This window comes from Dermacentor silvarum, chromosome 2, assembly GCF_013339745.2.
Source record: "Dermacentor silvarum isolate Dsil-2018 chromosome 2, BIME_Dsil_1.4, whole genome shotgun sequence".
Classification (NCBI taxonomy): Eukaryota; Metazoa; Arthropoda; class Arachnida; order Ixodida; family Ixodidae; genus Dermacentor; species Dermacentor silvarum.
In genome coordinates, this window is record NC_051155.1 from 90,024,445 (window position 1) to 90,041,178 (window position 16,734).

General features: G+C 44.7%; 1 protein-coding gene across 2 annotated transcripts in view; it reads left to right on the forward strand.

Annotated features, from left to right (window-relative positions):
* The window catches only part of LOC119441608 (male-specific lethal 1 homolog), a 132,602-nt gene that overhangs the window by 113,386 nt on the left and 2,482 nt on the right, over window positions 1-16,734 (forward strand). For both annotated transcript variants that reach the window (XM_049661454.1, XM_037706215.2), the window contains exons 5-8: window positions 1,776-1,843; window positions 5,599-5,717; window positions 10,335-10,407; window positions 12,882-13,022. In XM_049661454.1, coding sequence (XP_049517411.1) covers window positions 1,776-1,843; window positions 5,599-5,717; window positions 10,335-10,407; window positions 12,882-13,002 — 381 coding nt within the window. In that variant the 3' untranslated portion in view covers window positions 13,003-13,022. The remainder of the gene's footprint in view (window positions 1-1,775; window positions 1,844-5,598; window positions 5,718-10,334; window positions 10,408-12,881; window positions 13,023-16,734) is intronic.

Below are 16,734 nucleotides of genomic sequence, written 5' to 3' on the forward strand. Positions count from 1 at the left end.
CGCTGCTTTTTGTCCCCCCCCCCCCCTTTTTTTTAGTCGCAAATGTGCAGCAGAGCTCGCACGCGCGCACGCAAACACACCCATTACAGGCCGGAGTGCGCCAACTTGCTTTAAGAGTGTGCGATGCCAGCGCCACCGCTATTTTCTCCAAAAGAGGGGACGCTGGTATGCAACGCGCGCTGGCTTCGGTCGTGCCACTCGGTGGTTCTAGTGCACTCTAGCTGTGCTGTATGCAGCAGCTGCCGCAGTAGAACCCGCCTCCCTCTCCTCCCTCCGGTGCTTTGCGTGTGACGGAAGACTGCGCACTTCCTCCCCGCTTTCCTCCCATGTGCGCGCGAGTTTGAGCCGCCATCGTTGGCTCACTCTCACATGCTTACACTTGCACATACAGCATACGGTGCGCGGTGACAATGTTATCGCCCTTGGATATTATACGGAGCGTGACGGCGACGGCAGAAGTGCGCCTGGAGTGTCCATATTATTGCTGTCACAATAAAGCTAGGGTAGAAAGTTGGAGTGGCACCACCTATTGCAGGCGGTGGTACCTCATGTGACGTCCGCACTGACTGATTCACAGAGCGGCATAGAGGGAAATCACGTGGAGATTATGTCAACTCGTCCTTTTCAGGGCAGGTGGGGTCGTCCAAATAGAGCTGCAGCAGCGAGGACCTTCGGTTTTAGAGATCAGGCTAGTTGGCATTCCATGATGTAACTTCGCAGCGCAGAAACAAAGGGCTAGACAAAAGTGAAACTACATACACAAGCGCAATTCGGTGGCGGTTTTCTATGCAACAGTGATTTATAGGCACACAGAAAATGATGTAGACTTCCAGGTGAATATTCTGAGCTGGTGCGCTTGGACAGAGAAAGATGAAGTCTCTCTCGAGCAGCAGCATTAAAGCAGACAGGCCATAATAGCGCGGTTATGAGCTCCAGCACGTAAAGTGCAGATCAGCACCGAGAGCAATGCATCGATGTGGCTCATGATGTAAGAGATGTGTGTGTGTTGCGTCGTGCAGCGTTGTAAATCTTGGATGCCATGGCTGACTGTGTTTAGTGCTGTCGTCATGTGGCGGCCGCAAATTAAAAACATAACTATCTACAGATATTCGACCTAAGCAAGAAAAAAAAAAGGCTACTGTTTTGCCAGAAAGGCGAAGCTTTGGTGGCCAGTGATAGCAGAGAGACAACTACATGAAGTAAGGTTCGTAGATTTATGTCTACTTCGCACTGTGTCTCGGAAACTTGAGACTATGCGACCGCCAACACTAGATGCGTGGGAACTCAATACGCATCAATTTACCAATCATCCTGGCTCCCGCCTTTGCACGTGCCGCGGAGACATTACCTTCAAGATATGGCGCGTGGTGCACGCATGAACGAGTGCCAGGAGGAGAGGGCAGATAGACGCGTGTTCCTTCATCTGATGAGTGGTAGTAGTCTCATTGCCTTTCACTCTGACAACACTGGCAAAAAAAAATCATATCATTGTTGGTCTATTCTCTAGGATGTAGGCTTTTGAGCAAGAACATTGCACTGACAAACCTGAATACCGATACATGCCTTGATATCCCGTGTTCAAAACAGAGAATGTAGAATGCTTGGAATTTGTCAGTTGCGTGAACATTAGTTTCAGTACGCGGTGTTTGTTCTTTAGGCATGCTATTGCATGACGGTCACAATTGTTTACCTGTAATGTCCCTTTTTCTGACCTTGCTTCTGGCTGGATTACGAATTAAGGAATGTCGTCTTTTTCTGGCCTTTCCTTTTTTCAGAATCTGGATGACGAAGTCTTCCGCAAGCGCCACGCTAAGTTAGAAGCTAACGAAAAGCGCAGGAAACGGTGAGTTAATATCTTTGTTGAATCTTTTTTGTGGTCACGAGCTCCGCTAATGGTGGCGGTCTGTGCCACCATTGTAAGTGCACTTGTAATGAATCTCCTGAGGTTTGCCACAGGGGGTACGCATCAACTATGGCTAGACTGGGAGATTATCTTTGTGGTACTCTTTTGGGGGTTTGTTTGGTGGGAAAAGGTTTGTCAGTGTTTTTGTGGTGCATGCACGTGGCAGGCAGCTGAGGGTCGTGTATAACATGGAGCAAAAACACACTCGTAGCAGTTACATTCATTGTGTGCATTGTGCTGCAAGTGACAGTAGCCCCTGTGCCGCGTGTGTACAAGTGAAACAGTATGCCTCAGAGTGACAACTGTCTGCACAAGTGTTGGTAACATTTTTGGGGGGACAGAGTTGCCCGGTGGCGGCTCTAAATACTCCATCTTTAGCGAAAAGTCTCACAGGGATGATGATTATTCTGCTTAGAATTTTGTCTTCTTTGATTTAACTGTTCCTATATGTCTTCCTTGTTGCTTTTTAAACTAAACCTTTGCATCACCAACTGCAATGGCGAGTCAGTGGTCAGAATGTGAAAAGGGCAAACAATGCCCTGTTTTATAAAATGGTGCCAGATCTAAAGGTTATGCTTTGTCTAGATAAGCAGCCTTGATGAACCCAGATGGCTCACTAATAAGCTCATCGATGTGTCTTTAGAAATAGTGACAAACGGAGGCACATATATCTTCTTTGGGATAAAATGGGGCAAAGCAGTAAACATAGCCAAAGTTCCTTGAAGCATTTTACTATGGCAGTTCAGACTTTGTTACTAATGTTGCCATGACTCAAAAAAGGCTAAATTGACACTTAGGTGGTGCCTGAAAACTCGGTTGACTTTCTTCGCTAAGTTATCAACGCTGGCCTGCATGACTGATGAAGGCATTGTCCGGTCAGCTATGCTTTTTGGCTAACAATAGGGGGGGCTTTAACGTTTTCATTTTCACAAGCTACCAAGGTGTCAGCAATAACATGCACATTCTTGCACAATGCGTCTCGGCACTTCTTGCCTAGCTAGCCAGCGAAGACACCACATTACTGTTGTAACTAACTATTGACAATCGTGCCTCTCAGATTGACTGAGTAGAATATTTTTTATTACTAAGGTGTTATTGCGCAACAAAAGGACAAGGACGGCAGAGAAAAATACACACACCAAGTGCAGTGGTACTAACTCTTGCGCTTGGTGTGTGTATTTTTCTCTGCCGTCCTTGTCCTTTTGTTGCGCAATAACACCTTGGTAATGGACTACCAACTTGCCCGCAATGCTGCCCTCAATATTTTTTAGTACAGTTGACTTCCGTTAATTTGGCCCCAACAGGACCGTTGAATTTGATCACATTATTCAATGGGTTGAATTAAACAACATGCAGAAATAACGCTTGGACAGACCATTGCTTTATTTGGCAGTTTTTGTCGGATTCTAATAGTCCCCAAATCAACTGCAACCCTCTTTGTATGTGTCAAAAGTAGAAAAGCGATGTAGAAATGACATTACAGCTCGCAAACAAAGTACAAATAGAATGCATGCCTGAGGTTTTAGTAAAAGAAAGAAAAAACAAAAAAAGGCAACGGTCTGACGTTGCACAATGGTGCCCGGTTTCCTAAAGTCAGCTTTGCTGCAGTACAGTCGTGTTTTGTGGTAAAGCATGCAAACGTCGCGAACGCAGATTTGGTTTCGTATCGGCCCAATTTCCTCTGGAAGAAAGAAAAGCCCGTATTAGAATCGTGTATATCAGTCATTGTGAGCCGCCGCTATTACTTGAAAATCATGGTAGGGCAGGCCAAAAATGGGTATTTTTGGCAGACTTTTTTTTTACATGTGCTGAACACAGTCGCTGTCCGCTAAGCCCTGCCAAGACAGATGCTTCCACTAAAGGGTCCGCCATTGGGCTCACCATGGTAGTCGGGCATGTGCATGATGAGTGGTTAAGTTCGAATTATCCGGGAAGGCCAATTTTAGGATCAAAATATTGAAAGTTTGGGCCCATAGAAATCTACATGCGCTGGCTGGGACCTTCGATCCGGATCGAATTAACGGAGGTCGAATTAATGGAAGTCTATTGTTTTATACGACAAGATGTGTGTTTGTACTTTAACTCTTAACAGAACACGTCTTGATACAACTCGATTCCTTCCACCAGTTTTTCTTCTACCAGATATGTCCGAATAGCATATCTTCTTAGTTCCTGTTTTCCGGGAAGACTGGGCCCACTGTATTGAACGTTTGGTGATCATTTCCTTGGAAAAAAAACGGACCTCAGAATCTGGGACATTCATGGTGGCAATCATCGGTGCTGTGTGAGTGCGAGGCAAATTGAGGTAGGGGAGAGAGGGAGAGGCTTGGCGTGTGATTGCAATGTTTTGTGCGCACTCGGACAACACTAGCATAGAGGCTGAAAAATGTGGGAACTAAACTGCTTGTTGGCTGAGGTTGTTGCCAAGGAGCAGTACAACACTTGTGACGATAGTGCTCACATTAAACTTGGACAATGACTGTCAAATTAAGTCTTATTGCTCCAGTTCACCTATCTATACATACACATGTCATTGTGCATTCCAGAAAATTCAGTGGTACTCACGTGCATTCGAGACACCTACGTAACGTGTGTATCTCGCTATTGCATTGGCTTGAACAGTTGAAAGTTTACAGTACAGCTAGTGCAAATTAAGACACAAGTTCACAGGAAGATGGAGGCTTGAAGTGATGAGCGTGAGTATTTTTCCGAGCGTGAAAGAAGCCCGCAAATGCACGCTAAGTGCCTCGAGCGACCAGTCGCGCGACAATTCTGAGTGTATTCGCGGGCTTCTTTCACACTCGGGTAACGCATTTATGTAGCTCGTATTGAGCAACAGAGAGCTGTATCGGTAGTTTTTCATGTTGCTCTACAACTTTCTCATTGACACTTTGATAATTAGGACAGTACTTCTTGAGTTAGATAATTAATTACGATTACCTAATTAAATCTCAGTAACGAAAAAATTACTGGCAGCTACTCCACTGTACTGGAAACAATACGCACTAGCTTTGCTTCGCGTAACGCGGTCCCTCTTTTTTTAAATCGTGCTGCATGATAGCTGGGACACCCTGTATAATTCCTTTGGAGCACATCGTTTAGGTTCTTAGCACATGTGACAAGTCAGTCGTTATTTTAATATGTGTACATTTTTTACTACGGGTTTTTAGGCCCCTATACAGCCACATTATATTGTCAGCCACGTTACCGTTTTTCATTAATAGCATGATCGAGTACATTACACCATTACTTGGCGCTCCTGGGCCATGATTGGCCCTTGCGCCATAAAACCCCACATATTATCATCACTAAAATTTGATTGCATATGTAGCCGTGTAGCGATTCTGCTGGCCGTAAAGTCTTCTTCTTCTACGTATGTTTAAGGTTGTGTGCCCAATTGAGCATATATTGCAGTAAAGAGCAATGATGGATATAATGAAATAATCGCTATAACAAAATAATTTTGGGTCCCCCTTCAACTTCGCCATAACGAGGTATTATTGTTAGGTTGATGGCGCTGTAGCGTCCGCAGACAAATGAATAATGATGTGTTGTTACTGTGTGCCACTGTGAGACAACAGGCCAACCATTGACTAGGGGAACTCTGTGCGCATAACATGTGATCGAATAAAAAGGGGCCCTCTCTCGCTTTAGCAACTATACGGTGGTGTACATGAGTGTCCTTGTTGTTGCAGCTGGGACCTGCAGTTGTTGAGAGAGCAGCAGCACACCGAGCGACTGCGACGCAGGATGGAACGCAGCGTGGAGAGGCCGCCAAGCTGCCCGCCCTCGTTCTGCGGCGACTTGAAGCACAGTGAGTGTTGCCTCGTTGCAGCTACCGTAATTTTCTACGAAAGGGCCGCTAAACCAAGCGGAGCTCGAAAATGATTCGCACAGTGGCTGATGTGTGCTAGTCTACTGTGAACATTTAGCCGCAAGAATATATATATATATTGAAATGTGGCAGCAATAGCAAAGTTACTGGCGTTTGATGAAGGAAAATGCGGCCGCCACTGTTTCTCAATCTCCTTCGCTACCTTCCCCACTGCCCCCTTGCCACACACTTTCACCAACTCGACGCAGTGCAGCGAAAGCTACGGGTCGCGTGCGCTCTCCAGAAGGAAGGCTCCCCCATTGTCTGTCCCCATTCGCCCTCCACGTGAGGCTGACTGAATGGAAGCTTCGTAATAGGTCTTGCTCAATGGATGAGCCCCTCCTCCATTCTTGGAACACGCAGTCAGCTTGTCAAGCCGGCGCAGTCGTCCCTCGATAACCGACCAATCTAGCTTTTACCTTTGGTGACGTCACCTGCAGCACCCTGCTGACATCATGTGAGAAGGAGGCAACACCGGATTGTTTTTCTCTTTAGAACTTTCTCCCTATTAAACACCTTAAGAGGAAGCTAAAGCTTCTAAAGAGTTCTAAAGGTAAACCTGGTACTAGTGTTTCTGTGCAATGCCATATGACTATACCTCTAGCATTGGAATGACGATCAGTACATGGATTTGCTGGACATTTGTCCTTGAGACTTCAAGTGGTTTCGGAGGTTGTGATATTGGCATTGGGATCGCTTTCAGTTGTGGATTCATTGTATGGCAGGTCTCGTTCATCCTCTAGTTATTACGGTTAGATGAGCTCGAGAACACTAAAACATAGTAAAGTTTAACTACAGAAGGCAGATAAAAAGCTGCCATGTGCCTTCTGAACAAATTTGTGTGAAACCGTAAAATTTGTGTACTGCCATTGGTTCCCATGGTGGCTGAAAGTATTGCAGCTCAAGATTTTTCTCGGGTAATTTTATCATAGGAAACACTAAAGGACCAAAAGCCATGATTGCTTTTGGTCCTTCCGATTGCAAGTGTCGGACTAACTTTTTTTATTTTAAATTGAAATGGCAGCTTGGGTCAAATTATGCACCTCAGGACAAGCGCAAGAGGCAAAGGAGAGATGAGATCAGCTCTCACGCTATCTTTGCTTACTCTTGTTCCTTCACAATGGTACAAAGGCCATACTCAATCCATGTGTCAACTAGTTAACTACATAGTTGTCCCAATACTTTGTTACCAGCTTGACTAGTTATGGACTTGATTCAAATGAATGATAACAGGAAAGTGTCCAGAATGTGGCACTCTCAAGTTTCTGAACTGTATATTTTTTAATCACTTTCTCAGGTCAGCACAAGATTTTCAAGTTTTTCTCAAGGCACTTCTATCACCCGCCTCTATTTGAAGTTTTCTGAACTTGTGTTTTTCATACCAGTTCTGATGCTGACGAAGAGTTGTGAATTTGTAAACTGTTGTCAGTGCGGTAATGCCCGAACTGTGGTCAGTGAATAATGCCCAAAGAAAATGGTTGGAGACAATGTTAGGGCATTGCAGATCTACATTGCACGTGATCTGTGTTGGGAAAGGGTGCATGGACAGTCAGATATGTGGTAATTGTGTTATGCTTGGAGGTGGAAATGACAGGTATTGAGTACTATTAGTGTACAGTCAGTATTCATTGCTATCTTGCTGACTTAATTGTCATTTAATTTGGGCATCCGCAGCACACAAAAACCTGCACAAAGCTCCTGAAATACAAGAAAGGTTTCTTTGATTCATCGAAAGTGCGAGCTTTTACTAACACTTGCTACCTAGTGTATTAGATATGTAATTTCATCCCTTTAACTAAATTATTGCTACATAATGAGAAACTTAAAAGCAATAAGTCTAGAGCAAAATTTATTCTCTGAAACATGTAGCACACTTACGAGATAGTAGAACTTGCAACATTGAACATTCTACAAAGTTAAGGTTATGAGATGATGTGTTCTATATACACTACAGAACTGACTTCCTAGGTTGCTGAACAGTTCAAGAGGAATATTCCACCTAAGTAACGCATCTATTCTCAAGCTTCGACAAGCATTCTTGATTCTCATTTATGCTTGTCTCTTTAATGGAAATTTGATTATATTAACCCTTTGACGAGTGTTGCCTACGGCCAACATACAAGAAAAAAATTTTTTCTTGATGAGTTTCAAGACAGTACAAAATTTCTGGCTAAATGTCTTCGGTCAACACTGAATGACAGGCAGCAAGTGTCATTTGTGGGTTTGGAGCATGAACACTGACGAGAAAGAAGCTTGGCACGTGACTCAGTCTTTTGAAAGCAATGTCAGGTGTCACACGTGTGACGTAAAGCAAATGAAATATACACCTGTGGTTCACATAAGATGAGAGCTGTCTATACAAATGGAAAACGAAGCCTTAGGTGGCTTGGGGTGAAGCCCACTTCAAGTTTCCTGCCTAGGGTTTTCCCCGTATTGCTGCAAGAAATTTGCTAAAAATATCTTTTCTTTTTGTTGATTATGCTTATTCTTGATATGTTTTGCACATTTAGATAGAAAATAAAATTTTTTTTTGTGGTTATTCATATGTCTCGTCCTTAGTTAAAGGGTTAATGAACCATTCTTTGCTGTACAGGTGACTGTGCGCACTTCTGTGTTTATTTTGACTCTCTCATTTATTGTGTATATTCTCCGTACGTGGCGAAGATCATCAGAAATGTGCATGAGCGTTCTACTGCAGTAGTGGCCGAGAGCTTAAAAATAGGTTTGCTCTGCCTGCCCGCTCATTTTCGTTGTGCCGTGACATGCGCCATTGTCATGCCATTGTTGTCGTGCTGCCTTGTCACTCTTACCTGAAGCCTCACCCCCCACTGAATGGCAAAGAAAAACAAAACTTCACCCACTGCTGCCTGCGGGGATGGAACTTTCGGCAGTGATTACTTATCTGGTTGGGAGTCGCATGCGCTAACCACAGAGCCATTGCTTAGTTCAGCTCATCAAATCAAATCAGACCAACTAGTCAAATTATCAGCATCATTCATTGTACATGTTTCTGGCTCTGTGATGGGATGAAGTGCGTCTGTGATACTTCAGGAGTCACGGTGTCTGTGCACTGTGTGACAGAGGCAGCAGCAGGCAATATGCTCCTGCACGATAACTGGTGCATGATGCAGCAGTCCACAATGCAACTGTGTCAGCATTGCAGTCGTTCTTAACATTTACTTAGCAAATTATGGCTACGTTTATCTTTAAATTGCATTCGCGTGTGTCATCTTCATGGCTCCGCATTCATCTTGTCACTGTCGTTGTCATGCTGCCTCCCTCGTCGCCATCATGTCTTCGTCTGTCATGTCATTGCTATATGTAATTGAGGAAGTTTGTGCAGGATTGCAGCCTTGCTCGATTGGGGAGCGGCTGGTCAAGTAACTGCCATTGCAGTAAAATAGCTGAGTGGCTATGACACCCGGCTGCAGAGAAAAGTGTCACAGGCTCGATTCCTGTCTATGGTGGTAGCTGTTTGCCGATGGAACTGAATGCAAAAACGTCCGTGCGAAGCATCGGGTTGACGGTAAAGAAATTAAGGTTGAAATTAATCCAGATCCTCTTATGGTGGTGCCTCTCATAGCCCCTGTTTTGCTTTCGAATTCAAAACTAAATCAGCTAATTAACCATAATTTGATCACAAGCAAGACGACCAGAGGGGTGTTCCAATCTTAATTTCGAAACGTTTGAGGAGTTTATGTTCTAGACAGGGTCTTTACTTAGAACACCTTTTCTCGTAAAGGCTTATGCTTGATGGCCCACTCACGAGCACACTCCTTGCATGGCCGGGCTTTGGCGGTATGAGGGCGCGCAGCAAACGCAACTCATTTTCACAAGCAGCAACAGTATTTGTTGCAAGTCGGAGGTCTCGCTGAGATGCAGGCTGGTGGCGACCCATACGTTTTGCCCGGTTTGTACGGCAAACAACATAGTCTCATTCATACTAGGCCGACACGACGCCGATTTTGGTCTGCCAACTGTTGGCGACAGCAGTTTACAGGACAGAAGACGCTGTGACCAACGGTTTAAAGGAAGGAAAATGCTGTCACCAACAGTCGGCAGACAAAAATCAGCGTCGTGTCGGCAACAAAAGAACAACATAACAGAAAAAGTTGTTTGCCTGAGGTTCTTCCTATGTTGTGGCTGGCAGTCCTCTCCCCTGGCGCTCAATGGGCCACGCCAATGTCGGCAATGCTACCTTGCTCTTTCACTCAATCCAATGGGCGTGGGGCTCCATGGCCATGTGCTCAACATTGATGACTGGTTTTCAGGAGTCTCTCCACCAGTGCGTGTGGAAGCCGTTGGGATCCCCACATGGGAAGAGAAGAGGAATGTCTGCTTCTGCTTATTTCTGCAATGCGTGCCGCGGAGTGTGGGAAAATATGAGATTCCATAGTTACCACGGTGTGATCAACAAGTTTAGTGGCTTCTGGTGTAATGTGGGCATTGTTGAATATGTAACTAGTGTCTTCATGTCGAAGGTCAGAGTGTTCCTCTGAACTTTCGGTGGCTGCGGATTTATCTGTGTGGCTGAGTGCGTGCTTCTTGTGCCTGCAGTCGGATTCATTGAGGTCGTGGAGAGTCTGCCAGTCGTAGCCTTCGGTCAACCCATACCCGAGCTGCAGCCTGCGTGAGTGCTTCATTATTCGTTTGGGTTGTCCTGGGATGATGTGTGTCCCAGGTGGGGGCCAGCACTGTATTGTGACGGGAATAACAGTGAGGTGCAAGCCGAGTTTTGGCGAGCAGCTGTGTTGTCATCCAGTGTGCAAACTTGGAAAAGGGTAGGCCTTGCATTGCTTGGGTTTTGTTTTCATTTGTTGCGAACGTTACACCCCGAAGCACCAGCTAGCCGTGGTCATATCTTGTCACATTTTTTGAGCATGAAATTCTTTAGTTGTTCCTGACCAAATCAAGGAAAATGAAAAAAATAAAGAATTCTACTTCTTTACACTGAATGCAAAGGTATCAAACAGCTTATGAAGATTGCATAGTATTGTATTGTATTATAGTATTGGATTAATGTAGATAGGATGTGCTTGATAGCCCGTAATTTCTGTTCAGGATATTGGCAGCAGACTGAATAATAAGGGATTCTAGATGTAGCTGAGAAGACTAATATTGTTCCATTGCCAGAATTTTGATGGTATCTTAATCTTGTGTGATGTGTATGTTCAGCAGTGGCGCTTTTTGACATGTGTCCCTTGTTGGCTAAAGAATTTTATGCTCGAACTAATTTTGCTTACCATACGGGGGCATGTTCCATGAAACTGTTGACTACCTTGTCAGATTTATAAGTCTGCACATTTCTTTTTATCTTTTGCTTTTTATCACACGCAGGGGCTGGGCATAGTAGGGCAGTGGTGCATTCTTTACAACAGCCTAGCGTTTACCTTACTACGCAGCAGTGGACTGTATTAGATGCACAACACGCAGCTTTAATTTATTGCGCTTTCAGCCTTTGTTGAGCATGTTGTCTGCTCCGGTCAATGACGGACTCTTTTCTTTCAGTGTACTATATTGGCTGCATCCAAAAAGTAGAAAATTACATTATGCCTGATACAACACATGCACAACTTCTCTCTGTATGACATCACGGTGTCATGATTGCCTGTGAGGTTGTGAAATCTTTTTTTTTTTGACAGTAAAGTGCTTGAAACTGGGTTTGCCTTGTCTGTTCATCCAATTCATTATGCGGAAGACATCCTTTGTTGTTATCCAAGTGGTTTTGTGGTTGCTAGGCTACCGTGTCATCCCCAGCTTCACCATTGCCAGTGTGAAGAGAAAGAGAACTTTGTCTGCAACCCCAAAGAGACCTTTTTCCGCAACCCCCACCACTGAGTCAAGCCCATGCCAGTGAAGCAGTGTGCATTTGGGAGCTAGGCACACTAACAAACCACTGTGCTATCGTGCTTCAACAGCACTAGGCACTTACTGCAAGGCTTTGATCTCAACACAGACTTGGCTTGTATTTTGGATGCCAGATTTCGGATGCAGTCTTTGTTCATTATCACTGGATCAAGAGAACATAAGAAGCCACAAGTGGTCGTGCATTATAGGAGGGGTGTAGTCTTGTAACTGTTCGGAAAGCGAACTGATCCATTGCACTCTAGTGCTTGATCAGAGGTGCATTTCGTCGGCAAAAGTACGTTTCTGACCAGTCCGAAATGTTATAAGATAGGGCACCACAGGTGCTGCCGCCTCACTTTTGGCGGTGTATTGCTTTGCCACATGCCTCTCGAGTCGTTTTGAAGGTGGCGTTGCCACACCTGAGTAAGTGAGCAGCCGATTCGGCACCACAGGGCAGGCATTTCGGGACAACTTGTGGCAGAGAGGCCAAAGCGGGACAAAACACCGTCCCACATGCAAGCCGTGAGACAGCAGGACCATAGTGATAAAAGCGGGATGCGTCCCACCTAAATCTGGACATCTGGTCACATTAGGCACATGTTGCAAATGCAAAATTGTAACTCAGCAGTATAGCAGTTGCATCTGTTTGACAGAAATCCTAAAAATAGCACCACGTTCAGGACATCTGTTCCCAAAATCTGCTAAAAAGTGCATTGGCATAGTTAAGGGCATCCTGAACTGCTAGATAAAGGATTTTTGGACACACAACTGCATGGAACACCAATGTAGTATTTAATGGCACATTTTGAGAAAATGTACGTCAAAAGTCATTCTATGCGTAGGATTTTTAGGCAGACATGACTACAACTTTGCTTCAGTTTTTCACTTTCACTGTGTGTCCTAAAGTGAGTGATAAAAAAAGGGGTGACTAGCGAATCTTCTTAATCAGCCACCACCTTGACATTGCGATGCAAGTAATGTCCTCCTCTACGTATGATCCACTTCAGCATGATGAATGCACGCCTGTATGCTCCATAAGATGTTCTAAATACCTGCTTGTTAAAAGTAAAAATGAAAAAGAAGCCACTTGTTGGCTTGGCAACAAACAAAGCCTGCTGGAAGCTTGCGTTCAGCCTCGCATGTGTCTTGTGTGTTGCTTTCTGCTGTTGTACAAAAGCAGTGCGTGTCGGTAGTTTTGTCTTGCGAGTGTCTGTGTAGTGTCTACCTTCTGCTCAATGCTTCTTTCACCTCGTGCAGGGAGTTTTCGTTGCCATGGGTGAAACACTCCTCCCGGCACAGTGAATCTTCCACGGCAGGCGACAGAATGGCTGCAAAGAAGCAGCGTAAGAACATACAACCAAAGGGCCCCTGGCGATAGCCACAAGAAGCAAAAGCAATGTGAGTACTGTTTCTCTTCTTCAAGCGCGCATTACCTTGCACAAGCAGTTTGAATCAAGAAAAAGAATATTGAGCAGAAACTGCCAGAGGATGATTGCCATATTCCTGGCAGATCTGCTGAGATGCTGCTGGAGCACTTATTGGTTAGTGATGTTGGTTCATGCTAGGGCGTGTGCGGGTACAGTGACTCATGGATGTGTCATAGTCCACTTGGCGGGTAGTTTTCAACAGGGAAAGAGAGGTGTTGATGTATATTGATTTTTTTTCTTGCACCTATGGCTACATAGTAGGTCCTTGTTTCGACGAAACGTGTTACAAATAATGGATGTAATGAAGTAATGGGGATTTCCCTTCAAATTCTCATAGAAAACCACGCAATTAAAATGTAATTTTAATGAAGCTATAATTTTTTTAGATGGATACGTCCAACATTGCTTTTTTTTGTTCAAAATGAAGATTTTTGAATCATTGCATGCCGATTAGGCTGAAATCTAGGGATGCACGACGATACTGCCAGGTCATCTGATGTAGCAGTTCAAAACTCCCAACAAACTTTTGGCTGCTGTTAATGCACTGAACCTGCCGCGCTACAAATTTGGTGGCCACTGCTGCATTCAACTGCTGCTCACCACTGCTCCATATTGCCACCGCACACCGATGATGCGGACAAGTCTTGCACTCTGCTACACTCTGTGCACTCAACATGTTGCGCCCTGGTTGAGGGCTTGTCTACTATTACGCCTGGATGAAATGCAAGCATTGAAGTCCTTGGTTTGTGGCACTTGGAGAAAGGGTGGTTCAATTCATGCTGCACAATCTCTCTCTGCCCGATATAAAATGCCACACATGCAGGAGTGCATTTACATTATTAGAATGTATTTTACACAACTACCTGCTTTGTTTTCCATTCACTTCAACCTTCGTCATTGGCTCAGTCATTATTGCCAGGATCAGCCACTGGGCTTAAGAGCACAAAGAATGGAGAATGAGATGAGATTGTTAGGAAAAATACAACCTCTGCACTCACGTTCTCAGCGATTGCTCACCAGCATTTCGTGAATTTGCCAGCGGCGTGCTGCAAAGTGCACTGATTTAGTGCAACAATCGCGGCTGGATACCAGAGTTTAAAAAGAAAAAGCCCTTTTGTTGTTGGCGATAAGTGTCTACTCATGCACACTGCTCAGCCAATCAAATGCAATCCTCGGACCGCACAGCGGTCAGTGCTTGTGTCACCGGTGAGCGCTAGGGGTCAGACGTTGGCATGTATCACACATGCTCTTGCCATCATCGCGTAGAACAGTCCATCGGCCCAGTCTCCCCACTGTCCATCGGTGGCACAGCAAGAGCTGGCAGTTATGGGCTCAGAGTATCGCATTTGAATCGCTGAGCACTGCTTAGCAACGAGTGTTGTACGAAATCAGCAGCTTGCTGAACTATACCGGCATGCTCATTTAACAGATTGGACCTGTTGTTGCACTTTTGCCTGCATGACAGTGGTCAACGTTGATTACCTTTGATGGCTGCATCAGAGAAAGCAGTCATGGCACTGACAGCAGAAACCGGATTTCCTCAATCCTTTAGTGGTGCACCCTGGGCTTTTGCATCGGCTTTGGCTTATGCAATAGGAGCTCAATGCGCTATCCTCTTGTTGGCACAGGCAGTGTCAACTGTGAGGGTGGACTATGATTTTAAAGAAGTAATGGATATAATGAAGTAATTTAAGCTCTCTCTATGAACGTTGTTATACTAGTGAGGTATTACTGTAACAATTGAATATGCTGTGGCTATCATTTTGTGAAGCTGTGCCCGTGCTGCAAAGTGCTTTGTTTAGACACTGTGTTCATGTACCAGTGCTCTGGCATAGTGCGTCATGTTTAAAAGAGGAACACTGTGTTTGGTGTGTATGGAACGCGAGTTGCACATTCCCGTTTGCCACTTAAAGTGGGCTGCACGTGGCTGGGACAGTGTATGCATGTGCGCGGGCACGCACATGCACACACTCTGATTTTTATGCGATATAGATTTTTTCGTAAAAAAGGCTATGAGCATAGTGAATGTGGCATTTTTGCAGAGGAGCTTGTAGGTGAAGCGGGGACACTCATCTGTTAACAACTTGACTTTCATTAGACTAATTAGAAAAAATTTAACTCACTTATTCATTAGAACCTTGGGGGCACTTGTTTATAGGGCAAACTTGAAGGCAGGCAGTAACATATGGTGAAGTTCACTTCGCTGCACAGAATAACAGTTTGACAGACCCAAGCATTGCAGTGGATGACATGAAGCCGCACCTCTATGCCTCACTGCACCTACGTAGGGTTCCTTTAATGTGTGGCTGCGCTGGCTGCATTGACACTTTGCAGAGCATAACCACATGCTCGTGTGCCCCACAGCATGTATTTTTTGGGCGAGCGCACAACCTTGTGTGCCACGGCATTGTGTATGTGCTGGCCGTGTGGTGCAGTGGTCAAGAAAAAGTAGTCAAGCCAACGAGAAAGAAGCTTTACACAGTCTTTTGCTTTTGCAAGGTGACAACCTTGCTTTATTAGTGATGTGCAGTCACCACTTTACTCGTAACTACTAGCATCAGTGGTCGCTGGTTGTTTGCGCTGTTACAACAGTGCTAACAATGTGTTATCCATGACTAGTGGATAATCGCCGAGCAATAGATAAGTGATAGCAAGTGTCATTCATACACAATAAGCAATTTTTTAAAATCATTCCAGGTTGCACTTTTCCTGTGTTCTGTCTGGTTTGTGTTAACATTTGGTCTACTTGTGTCTAAAATTACGTGTATCTAAAATGATGCGTTATGCCTGGCCGTGCAAAATGCATCATCACTCACCGCCAACCTCATGCGCACTTTAACGATCACATAGTATCATTGAAAGAAAGCGAAGAACGAAAAAAAGCGCTGAAAAAATTGTTGGCTAATCTGCCTAGCAGTGTTCTAATGTTTTTACACTCGTAAGCAAAAGTTTGTCGAGCGGTGGTGCCAACAAAAAAGTCTTCTTTGCCGCCTGGGCATGGCAGCTGGTACACCCTATGTGGGTGTGTTCGACCTATGCAATACAGTAGACGTCTGTTAATTTGCTTCCGGTTAATTCGATTCTGTCCGAAGGTCTCAGTTGGCACCCATGCATTTTTATGGGCCCAAACTTTTATTTCAATCCTAAAATTAGTCTTTACTGGATAATTCGAACTTCACCAGTCAGCACGCATGGTGAGCCCGATAGCAACTCTTTTAGTGGCAGCATGTGTCTCGATGGAGCTTAGGAGACAGTGAATGCATTGAACACACGTCATCTCCCATTGCCCTAGGAAGATTTTTAAGCAATAAAAGTAGCTCACAATGTCAGGTTATGGTATGTACCCAATTCTAACATCTGCCCTTGTTTTCCACACAAATTGGGCTAAAAATTGCCTACGCAGTGTAGTCGGATACGAAACCAAAACCGTTGTTGCAGTGGTGGTACGCTTTATCGTATAACATGGGCTTATTGCAGCGAAGTACACTTTAAGAATTGTGTGGCAAGATGACTTTAGGAAACCGGTTGCCATTGTGCAACGCTAGGGTTGTGCGAATAGTGAATTTTGAGTTCGAAATGAATCATGATTTTGGCCGAATATTTTCGAATCTAACATCGAATATTTGCTATCCAAAAATTTTGGCCGCAAAGTGGCATGCAAGATAATTATCGGATACGTGCAA